General features: G+C 39.8%; 1 protein-coding gene across 2 annotated transcripts in view; it reads right to left on the reverse strand.

The window, feature by feature from the left end:
* Window positions 1-12,508, reverse strand: part of Themis (thymocyte selection associated) — a 218,005-nt gene that overhangs the window by 135,494 nt on the left and 70,003 nt on the right. For both annotated transcript variants that reach the window (XM_058581016.1, XM_046449101.2), the window contains exon 3: window positions 11,116-11,574. In XM_058581016.1, the coding sequence (XP_058436999.1) occupies window positions 11,116-11,533 (418 nt within the window). In that variant the 5' untranslated portion in view covers window positions 11,534-11,574. The remainder of the gene's footprint in view (window positions 1-11,115; window positions 11,575-12,508) is intronic.

The following is a 12,508-nucleotide window of genomic DNA, read 5'->3' on the forward strand; positions in this document are numbered from 1 at the left end:
GCAAAGTAATAAACCTTTTTTTTTCTTTTTCTCAAAACTGTGTCCTCATTATTAAGTGGCATTGATTGGCATTGGAGGCAGGGACAGAGCTTTTAGTTACAGTACTAAAAAATATTAAGTTTAGAAATTATATTTAACATTTGTCAGCAATAGCAACCAAGCCTTTAAAAGATTATTAGTAGGTTCAGGCAAAACTCTGGGCTAGAACTAAACTAAGTAAGTTGTAAAGTTTATGGGTGAAATATACACCTTGCCAAAACTTTTATCCTTAAAATTCACCACAAGAGCACAACAGGATAAAAGAGAGAGAGAGTGAGAAAGAAAGAAGGAGTTAGTTTGAAGCATCTAAAAGATATCTGTCTTCTTTATCCTAAATGAAGACCAATTAGATGAAAGAATGATCATGTAGAAGACTTCAAGAACTGGACACATAAGACCCCTGTAAATAATGAAATTAAGATAGGGCATTAAAAAAAGGAGTTTATACGAATGTCTGAGGAATAGTACAGCCCACATCTTTAATCTGAAGAGGATAGGTGATCACCCCCCACCTTCCTCTCTGCAGGAAATACTGTAAGTCAGAAACTAGACCTGACTGAGTAGGAGAGAAGCAAGATTCTGAAAACAAAGAGGGTAAGTCTAAATCTTTAAGGAGAGCAGTGAGACAGTAGCTGCCACACCACTTACATTCAATAATTTAATAATGCCCACAAGATATAGGAAAGATTCATCACCTGAGCAACTAAGTATCTTCCAGAGGAAAGACTAGCAGAACCTGACTGTGGGAATACCCCAGTGAAAGAGGACCTACAGTTCATAAGCTTGTATAGAAATAGTGTCTTGCTTATAAACTTAAAATGAATATTGCCTTACATGTAAATATGAACTAATGACAAATACTCACCAAGCATTTGATGAAAACCTTTAATAATCATAGACCAAACTTAAAAAAAATATATGGATGATTGACGGAGAGAGATAAAATATAGATGGCAATAGAAAATTTAAAGAAAATGTAAAATATTTTCAATATTTTCCCAGAGATAAGATATTGCATCCTTTAAGTGAGATCGGGTAGCATTTACAAATTGATGTAAGAAATAACACTTGGAAATTGAAAACATGCTAGCTGAAATTAAAATTCACTAACGCAACTGAAACTGTAATTAAGGAATTTTCACTGAAGGTTTTAAAAGAGAAAGAGGCATAGAAACTGGGCTTTCATGTGAGATTAGAAGTTGAAGAGAAAGAGAAGACAAAATATAGTGGAAAAGACATCATCAGGTAAAACATTTCAGAAATGATGAACCTATATTTTCCAGATTGAAAACTAGCATCCTAATGAAAGAACCAAACCACCACAAGCACGTTATTGTGAAACTTCAGGATGCGATGGATAACCTCTCAAAGGTAATACTGGAAGGTAGGATATAAGGCAGCAAAGCTTTCAAAATTTTGAGGGGAAATTATTTTCAACTGGTAGTTGTAAGGTCCTTGCTTAGCATCTGGATGGCCATCTGGACAGCTGCCATTTTAAGAAAAATTTTGCTTTTCTGCCCAAGGGCATTTCTGAGAAAGGCTCACCACTCCTTCATACCAACCCAATCCTTAACCACCTGCATTAGGACCCACCCAGCTCTATTCCTTGACCCTGCCCATAAAAGTCACAGAACCCAAGCCTGTATTGCCTCTCTCATCTATGGAGAGATGTGCCTTTATTTGTCAGCTCTGACAAATAAACTGTTGTGTGTATCTCTGCCTGGTCTCTATCTTCCATTTCTTGCTCACCGGTCTCCCGGTTCCTCACTTTCCTTTCATTGGTGCCGAAATCTGAGATTGGGCTCCCTGGTGTGCCTGCTCCCCTCTTCGAGGGTCACTGAGTGTCCCTGGGCCCCAATCTGAATTCCATCATGGTAACAGGCCCTCCATTCTGCCTAACACCTTCTCTGCACCCATCACCAGACATTCCAGGTAAAGACCCCTGTCTCCAGTCCAACTAAACAACCTATGGGTCCCGGGAAGTGACCATTGATCACCTGGCACTCCTAGGGTTACTGTGTTTTCGGGGGCACTCCCAGCCACAGCTTTCACAGCTACAGCTGATTCCTACTGTAGATCAGTTCTATAGGTAGTCTTTTATTTGAGTCCTGGGTTTTGGAAAAAAAAAAAAAAAAACCTGAGAGGGATTAGGAGTTGTTCCTGGTAAGCCCTCTCAGCCTTGGGCTAATCTCTACAGCTTCTGCCCCTATGTAGTCCTGGCTGGGCACCCAAATGCCTCTACAGGCCCTGACCCCCTATGCTTACACAGAGGTGGTGACTACCTCCTAAGCATAACTGTCCCCTTGACTGGGTGATACTAGTGACTGGGAGACACTCCACCTCTAAACTCACCTCCTACGTCACACCATAGGTGGCTCCTCATCCATTCCCTCCCACAGTCCTCTAGGCTGCCTGCTTTCTAACCTCGGGTCTCTCTCTGTCTCACCCCTAGACCTAAACCCCTCAAAACTTTGCCATTTGTGCAATCAGATCTGGCCACAACATCCTTTGGATTCTAAATGGCTGCTTAATGACATTCTAGATCCCAGTATTATCAGAGATATTTTCAACTATTGTGAGTGTTCAGGAAATTGGAAAGAGATATCATATGATAGGCTTTCTCCTCTCTACTTTCTAAGCCCTCTCTCTGCAACTCTTGCTCTCTTGCACAAGTCCTCTTATCTCTCACCTCCCCAATACCTGCTTCCAAAGGGACAGAAGATAATACCCAGGACTCCTTCTTCTTTGACCCAGCAGATGAGCCCCTGCCATACCACAATTCTCTTTCTAATGAAGCCTAAGCAGCAATTGTTCCCTCTGCCCCTCCACCCTTCTCTTCTCTCACCACAGGGTCACAGGCTGTCACTGCCCAACCCCCATCTCTGTGTCGTCTATACAAGGTGGCTAGGGTACATGGTGTAACCTGGGTTCATGTGCCTTTCTCTTTGTCAGATCTTTCACAGATAGAAAAGCAGCTTGGGTCCTATACTTCAAGCCCCACCACATATATCAAAGATTTTCAGTATCTGACTCAAACATATGATTTGACCTTCCACTATGTCCATACAATCTTGTTTAACACCTTCATGCCAGAGGAGTGCAACTGAGTTTAGGAGCAAGCTAGAAATTATGCTGATGAGGTACATCGGACCTCCCCTGCCCATCCGATTGGCACTGAAGCAGTCCCTGATCCGGACCCCAGTTGGGATTATAATTTGCCTGGAAGAGTAACTAGTAGAAACCAATTCATTACTTGCCTAATGGCAGGACTTAGAAAGGCAGCCCATTCCCTAAGACTACACATGGGAGACATCTACTAATAACTACTTTTTCTCCCAGAGTTTTCCCAATATTAAGGCCAAACTAATATGCCTTGAGAGGGGACCCCTAATTCCCCAAGCTGAGGTTCTGGGAGTGGCTTTTAATGTGTATAACGGGAGAGACAAGAAGGCCATGAAGCAGAAATATCAGATGCTCACTCAAACCATTCATCCGGCCTCAGTATCTGTCCCTGGTTCCACTGGCCCATGGAAGGGTCCCTCTGGACTGCCCGGACCCTGTTTTAAATGTGGTCAGATGGGTTGCTGGGCTCATATGTGTCCCAAGCCTCACAAGCCTCCAGGCCCTTGTCCTAAATGCTATCAGAAAGGACACTGGGCCTTTGACTGTCCCCAAGCCCATAGCAGCCACCAGCATCCAACCCTTCTGGTTCCACTTTCCAACTCTTAGGACTGGCTACAGAGGACTGATGAGGCCCAGGTCCCCATTACCAGACCACTACCATCACTCCATTGGAAACCAGGGTAACTGAGTATTTTAGGTAGGCCTGTCTCCTTTCTCCTAGACACCAGGGCTACATATTCAGTCCTCACAGAGTTCTGGGGGCCTACTATCAACCCTTACACTTAGCCTTGTTTGTACTTGTGGCTCTCTAATTTTTACCCACTCCTTTTTGGTCATTCCACAGTGCCCTGAATACCTTGTAGGAAGGGACATCCTTACAATGTTGGGGGCTATGCTTTCCTTCTCCCCTTCTATATGCTTCCATCCAGACTCGCGTGCCGCTCCCCGGATTCTCACCCTTACCTTAGGACCATCCCCTATTCCATCTGCCAGAGCCTTCCCATTACCCACTTCCAAGGTGGACCCTACTGTATGGGACGTTTCAAGTCCTTCTATTGCCTCACAGCACAAACCCATTCACATCCATCTCAAAAACTCCTCCATTTTCTGGCCCAATCATATTGCTCTCCCCCTTTGCTGCTGCTATCCTTCTATTTTTGCAGAGCAGCCTTGTCAGCCTCCTAAAAATAAACCCGCTTCTTATCCCAGGTGTGTGTGTGAATTGTCCTGTGCCACTTTTCTTTCATTGATGCAAGTGACTCGAGTTCTCCCATCAGCTTTGCTCTCCCCTCCAGGGAATTGAGCTGCTTTGGGATCCTGGCCTGAGGGCCCAGGACAATTACCACACACCTTCTTTCATTCACCTAGCACTATTCTTCTTCATCCACACTCTGGCCTCTTTGGGGTAAGTGACTTCACTTTTCCTCTCCACTCCTCCTCACAAGTCTACTCCCTCTCCTCTGTAGAACCTAGATCTTGGCCCAGCACCAAGATTCTCACCCATCCCTTCCCCGGGTCAAGTTCACTCTGACTTGCCATGGAGAACTCCCAATCCCTTCCCCTTGGCAAGCTCAATCTCAGGTCTTAGTTCTCAGCTCCTCAGCAAAGCTCACGAAAGCCCTGGCCGGGTAACCAAGCCCGGGACTAGAGAAGTAGTGGGTGACTTCCTTCTGTCAGTCCCAGATTCCAACTGGCCATGGGAACAGCCCAATCCCATCTAACTCAGTTCTCAGCTGCCTCCTCACCCACTTAGCCCCACTCCATTTGGATCCTGCTCCTCTTGCTCCCCTGCCCAGTTTCTACTTCTCTGGATTCCTCCAGAGACCCTACTTCTAGACAAACAAGGGACCCAGAACTCTCCTACATTGTAAAACCCTACGTAGCAATCTCCCTGGCTGAGGCCACACTGAAGCTAACATTGACAAAGGACAGACTCAGTAGGCTTGGTGGGAGGCCTAAGGGGGAAAAAGTGTCAATTTAACTTTCCCTTGGCTACAGCACAGAAGAATGACTTCAAAATTTTCTCTCTATCTCCCTGATCTCACAAGCCCATTTCAAGGCTGAAAAACAGGGATTTGCTCTAGGGGTCCTCAGATACACAACCTTTGCCCCTGTGGCTTATCTATCAAAGGGTCTTGACCCTACTGTTTGGGGATGGGTCTCTTGCCTACAAACATTGGTTTCAGCCTCTCATTAACGAGTCAAAGAAACTCACCTTTGGGGCCCCACTCTCCATCCTGGCTCTCCATCACCTAAAGGAACTCCTCACCTACAAGGGCTTACATTCCTTACCCCCGTCACCTTTTATCTCTACAGGTATCCCCGATGGAATATCCCAGTCTTACTTTCCCCATGTGCTCACTGTTAAATGCTGCTAATCTCCTCCTGCTCCTCAGGACTCTTCCACCTCTTCTCCAACCCATTCATGCAATGAAACTCTTAAGGAGTTTCTTCCACATCCCTCCCACATACAAGAAGGCCCGTTGCACCAGGCAACATACATCATTCACACATGGCTCCTCCTTCCTTCAGGACAGAGTTTGTTGGGCAGGATATGCTATATAGTCTCTAACCTCAGTTGTGGAAGAAGCTCCCCTCCCCTAAAATACATCCAATCAGCAGGCTGAACTTGTTGCCCACATCAGAGCCTTCACTTTGGCAAAGGGAGCCTCTTCATCTTCTACACTGACTCTAAATATGCTCTCTACATACTTCTCTCCCACTCTGTTATTTGGAAGGAGCGCGGATTTTTTACCACCAAGTTACTAATGTGGATTCTTAACCATCATCAGTTACTAAAGCCCCCTTTGTCTCTGATCTCCTTCAGGTCCCAAAGCTTCCCACTGCCATTGGAACTGAAAGATGTCAGCTAAATAACCCCCTTCTCCAGTGGACACTTCCTTTCCTGACCTCTCTCCTTGTCATAGGCCTTTTGCTAATGCTTGCCCCCTGTGTCATTAGATTTATTCAAGAACACATTCAAAGGATCTCTAACCAAACCGTGAACCAGCTTCTGTTACAGGACTTCCAACCCCTCACCAAAATTGGGCCATCCAGAATCAGCATCACCCGGCACCTCCTGACCATCACCACTGCCTCAATGACACCCCATGCCCCTAACAAGAGTACAGACACTGCCCCTTCTCAGCAGGAAGAAGCTACAGAAGATTGATCTACATCCCTGTCCCTTAAGGGGCACAAAAACAAACAAAAAAAGGGAGGAATATAAGGTCCTTGCTTAGCATCTGGATGGCCATCTTAAGTGACAGCCACCATCTTAAGAAAAATTTTGCTTTCCCACCCAAGGACCTTTCTGAGAAAGGCTCACCACTCCCTCATACCAACCCAACTCTTAACCACCTGCATTAGGACCCACCCAGCTCTATTCCTTGACCCTGCCCCATAAAAGTCACAGAACCCAAGCCTGTATCTTCTGTCTCCATCTATGGAGAGATGTGTCTTTAGGTGTCAGCTCTGACAAATAAACTCTCGTGTATAACTCTGCCTGGTCTCCATCTTTCGTTTCTTGTTCACCGTCTCCCGATTCCTTCCTTGTTTTCCTTTCAGTCTTTCTCTAATCAAACTATAAATTAAATGTTTATGTAGGATACAGAATTTTTAAACTTGTAGCTTCTCAAATTAATTAATATCCCATGTACTTTCTCCAGAAACAAGTGGGGATGGGACCATCAGAATTGGAAGAAAATCAAGAAAGAGAAAGTTATTTCATTGCAAACATCACTGATCAACACAGAAGCAGATCAAAAGGAAACTACCAGCTAATTTTAAACAGAAGGACAGTGTCTGAGCAGTAGGTCTATAAAACAACCAATGCAAATTGTAGTGTAAGAATGGGTAATTTCAGAAGGAACACTTTCACAGGAAAAAAAAAGAATATTAATTTACTGATAGTTTGGGCTCTGTAGAAAATTACATTGAGTGGCTTTGTTTCAACAAAGATGTTAGAGATTTAGGAGAGAAAACAATAAGGTAATCATTACAGAAAAAACGGATATACCACTTGGTTCAGCAGTGAATTGTCACAACAAAAAATAACTTACTTACCTTATACTGAGAGAATGAGGAAAAGAAGACTTATAAGAGAATACTCCTTTCATGGCCATATGTAAAAGTCAGTTGTAACTATCTAAAGTCAATGACTTGAAAAACACTAACATTCCTACTAAGGAATGCAAATACCAAAAAAATATTTAAATTAAGTATTTATTTTGCCACTCTAAGGTAATATGGGGAAAATTTGGGAGTGGTCAAGGGCAGAATGTTTGCTGATAACTTTGTTATAGTTTTCTTTACTATTTTCTGGCTTTTTAAAAATAACTTTTATTTGTGTATTATGCATAAAACTTTTTATTTTGATGAATTTTGAAATCATTTTTAAGAATTAAATGAGAGAAAAAGGAATTCTTGATACTAAAAACAAAGTACTTTTTCTGCTAATCTTTTATCACTTAAGTACAATACTCAGATGCTACCTTTCTGAGTCTTTTCCTTGTGTGATTTCAGCTCTACATTTATAAAATGAAGTAGTATTTTATATATCTAGGCAAAGAATGTACTCCCAGGTTTGGGGCAGCATTAAGGCTTTCTCCTAAATGAAAAAAAAACACCTTGTACAGTACTGATATTTTCAGTTTTTTTCTTCAGTAATATGAGTTTTATATTTCTGTGAAAAGAACACACATATCATCCAATGACATACATGTGACCACTTAGTGGTCTTGGATTGACATTTATATTTATTTTCCAAACAGGGATAATTTTTTTTTAAATCACTAAATATATGGTGAAGGTTAATGAGGTTTTAGGCCTATATGGGGCTTTGATCAAAGGTTCCAGAAACAAATATTTCATTTAAATATTCCTGCTCCTTTTCTTTTTCATAAAGCCTAAATTATCACATTAGTGACATATTAAAACCTAGTGACTCTAGTAGAATATTTTGTATTCCCTCTTCTCTCTACTTATTTGCCATGTTCTCTTTTCAGGAAATCAATATTTTATAGGTTTCTGTAGCCCCCAGTCCTTTTCTTCTTGCACTTTCCCTAAGGTTTCTATAAAACTTCTATCCCACTCTGACCTGTTCTTTTTCTTGTCACTTTAGAAAGGAAGGACTGAAGCCAAGAGGGGTTTACACTCTGCCTGATACTCAAGGCCTGTATAAAACACCTTCCCAAGGTCCCTTGACTTCACAGAGTGTTTGAGTCTTTAGTTGAAGAAAGTATAAAACTAAGACACGAAACAAGATCACAATTTGTTATGCATTTTATATCTAAGGGTGAAATGCCCATAACAACAAAAACAATATTGAATGGGGTGTTTATGAGCACACCATCTACCGTTTTCAGTGTATTCAGCAGTCAATACACATGAAAGTCAGTGTGGATATGGAAAATGAAAAACCCCAAAATAGTGTGGCCTGAGAAAAGGGAGTGAAAAAGAAAGCCATACATTGATAGATTTTCTTTCTTCCAAGATGAACCCTCTCCAACTCCTGGCCACCGGCCCCCAAACCAAAATCCAAATTCCTGAGTGCCCAAACTCACAGGCTCACTAAATCACCTCTCAGTATAAACTATATAAGCGCAAACTCCTCCTTTAGCCAGTGGCTCATTTACCACCATGGAAGTGGGTTCGTTGGAGGTATAATCTTGTTCCTGAATAAAAAGCTGAAATGACCCATGAAGTTTGCAACTGGCCTGGTCTTTTTGTACTAACAGTCAGCACTTGTCCCGAGGTAGCTAAGAACTACCATCTAAAATAATATCCAAGAAATGAAGATCCAGAATAAGGAACATGAAAACTTAATGTCTATACCATTAAAGAATGGAAATTGGACTAAAACATTTTGTGAAGGATTCTATTGCAATCAAAAATGTCTTTTAGGATCTTTTTTAGCAGGAAAAAAACCACTTAAGTCCACCTAAACAATTCTGATAGTGTTTCCTATTCCTCTACTAGTTATATTTAATAAGTTGCCCCTCCATCCAACCCAGTACATTAAGTCAGAAGACTGCGAATAAAGTTGACTGCTTTTCCCTTTCACTATACCTCCAAATTCTGCAGACTGTGCATCTCAAAAACATTAGTTCCAACTATATTTCTCTGACTTTCCCATTGATATCTGTATCATATAAACCTAAGTAGCCTACCATAGACCCAACTAATATTACTAAATTCATATCTGTGTCTTCCAGTTTAAAACTGTCTTGATTAGAATAAATTTCAACCCCTTAGAATATATTTCAAGAACATCTGTGATTGACTGTACTCCCTCTTGCATGTTTCCATATTTGTCTCAAATTGCCCACTCTTCTTTCTTTTACCTCCTAAATTTGAGCTCCCTCCTCTTGCCTACCTGCTTTCTTGTAAGCTGATTCTGCTTCCTCCAACCTTGTGCCTTCCTCTTCTATTTCCTATTCATCCTCCAAAACCCTGATCCCTAATCTAAACTCAAGTCTTCATGCTTAGCTTCTGGGTTTGCCCTCACTCACAACCACTTGGTAAGTAGAGGATTCCAGTGGTTTTTAGAAAATTAACAGATTTTTAAAGTGAGAAAACATTATATATTTTTATGAAAATGGGGAAAAAAATCAATCTCCCATTTCAATTGCCTGTTTGGGGACACCTAACAGAACACTAATGTGAGGTCAAAAATTTGCTGTGACCTCAATTTTTTTTTTTTTTTTTTTGTAATGTTAAAAAAAAATGTGAGTGGAGCTCCTATACCTTTAGTTTAATATGAACTGATCAATTTCCGGTTAGATATTTGAGAAAGCAATTTAATAGAGAGATCTACAACTTGTGAAAATACTTATATTATTTTTTTCCTAATTGTATGACTAAATAACAATGAAAGCAAAGAGAAATAGATTTTGAAATATCCAAGGAGACACCTTCTGACCAAATGTTTTCACACACTGCTTTATGTTCTCAAGTGTATTATATATAGTTCTCTAATAGTACCTTATTTCTCTCTCAAAACAACTCCATGTGGTAGATAAAAGGTTATCACTGGACAGTTTAAATGGCTCATCCAAAGCTGCCACTTGAAAGTTATTGATCCTTTTGATTCCAAGTTCAGAGCCCTTTGTTCCATAGTTGCCCAATGTATGTGTCATAATCTTGAGAACTCAAGGTGTTAATACTTTAGAGTAACACTGCTCCCTCCAGATATTCTATTTTAAAATATAAATAATTCAATAAAGATTGTATATTTAAGCACACTTATGTGGCAATTATGTGGTAATTTTTTTATATCATTGTCCCTTAAGTCAGGGAAACTCCATACTAAGAGGGATTTGTGACCACTGACAGGTGGTTGGAGGAGAAAATGATTATCACAAAATAGGATTTGGAAACTTTGCATCCTTACCACTTTCTATCTCACCTACCTCCATACAAGAAAGCCAATATCTAAACAAATGTGCTTTATTTAAAAAAGCAGTTCTTTCCCAACTATGTTTAGCTGGCACTAAGTGGAGGGAGGGGAAGGGAATAAGGAAGAGAAGAGATGGTGTAATGAGATGGACATCATTACCCTAAGTCCATGTATGAAGACACGAATGGTGTGACTCTACTTTGTGTACAACTAGAGATGTGAAAAATTGTGCCCTATATGTGTAATATGAATTGTAAAACATTCTGCTGTCATATGTAACAAATTATAATTTTAAAAAATTCAAATGAATTAGTATTTTGCTGTCTGTACCTGTTACTGTATCTTATACTTGAATAGATACAATTTATAATATACCTGTGTATACACTATCCAATTTGATTCTCTCAATAGATATGTGGTTTGCATATGTATAGAGGAGAAATCTAAGTCTGAGAGACAAGAACAGAGTCCTGTTCTTCAGTCTCTTTAAAACTCTTCCTTCCCAAACCCACCATCTCATGCTGATAGAGCATCCTTCTAAAATGTATACTTACATTTCATCACACCTTGAATCTCATAAACAGGCTTGAGAATCAGAGTACCATAAAAGTCTTTAGGAAATGGATTTGTTGAGTCCCACTTGTTTGAAAAATCTGTAAGTCTCACAGTTCTTGTTCTGTTCTTGGGAATCTTCCATTCAACAATCTCCTTCAGGGTATAAATATGTTCATCTTCACACTCATAGAATTCTCCTTCTTGTGCCAAAGGCAAAGTAAATGAATGATTTTGATGATTCCTTATTACTCCACAGTTCACCATTATTTCTCCATCAATATCTTCAACTGAATTGAGCATAATTTTTTCACCCTGTTTTATGGTGAAACTTTCTAGTTTTATATCCTTCCGATGATAGAAGCAAGGATGCCCTAGTCTACTGGGTCCAATATGAATGGTCCTTGTAATTTCTTCCATAGTAAGGTATGGAGTTTTATCAGCCACGATCTTAAAGAGACCTAAGAACATAATTGTGTGAATTAGAAAGGCATTACAATGAAAGTTCTCTTAAGAAAATCACAATAAGAGTCATAAAACAAATATAATGTTGCTTTCTGAAGTACTATTCTTTTCTAAAGATCACAGACATATTTTTTAATCCTGACTTTTTCTAGGTAAAATGTAGGCATACTGTTGTAGATTACTGGATTATCAGATCTGTAAAAATAAATGAAATAAGAAAACAGAAAATGCCCTGTTCCCGGAAATGGAAATTTTCTATGTGATACTGGCTCTGCCTCTGGTACCAATATGATCAAGACAAAGGCAATTAGTTTCTCAAGATCACATTTTTTACTTTTAATTTTTGAAAAGCAAAGATTGAATTAGATTAGGTTTTGCATCCATGTCTTCGTTAGAGACACAAAAATTAAAAGCTATTCCAGAGAGAAACTGATTCACAGCCAAATTGAAAATTTGTATTTCTGGAGCCAGATCATGATGTACAATATTGTAAATATATCAAAGGCCACCAATTTGTATAATTTAAGTTTAAAAATTTTATGTTATGTGTATTTTAACATGAAGAAAAACATTGCATAGTTCCAATGACTGTAAGATTTTTCAGAAACATTAGATGTGCTATAACTCACAAAATGGGAATATGACATGTAGAATTTCTTTCATGGTAAAACTCTGGGAGGAAACAAACATTCATAAATCATAACATAATATATCACAGCATATTGGTACTCCTTATATCCCTCCTTGGAAAATGCCAGGCTAGATCATTGTTTTACTATCATTATTTATTTTTTATTGCTTATTTAGCTTTTTCATTAAACATGTTCACTGTTTTCACTTTTGCACTAATTTCTGTTTGTTAATTTGAATTAACAAAATTGTTAATCACTATTTGAATTTTTTCTCTAATATTATCCCTATAATCATTGC

The sequence above is a fragment of the Marmota monax genome, unplaced genomic scaffold, assembly GCF_021218885.2.
Source record: "Marmota monax isolate L192 unplaced genomic scaffold, Marmota_monax_Labrador192_F-V1.1 WCK01_AAM20220418_F8-fsc00030, whole genome shotgun sequence".
Classification (NCBI taxonomy): Eukaryota; Metazoa; Chordata; class Mammalia; order Rodentia; family Sciuridae; genus Marmota; species Marmota monax.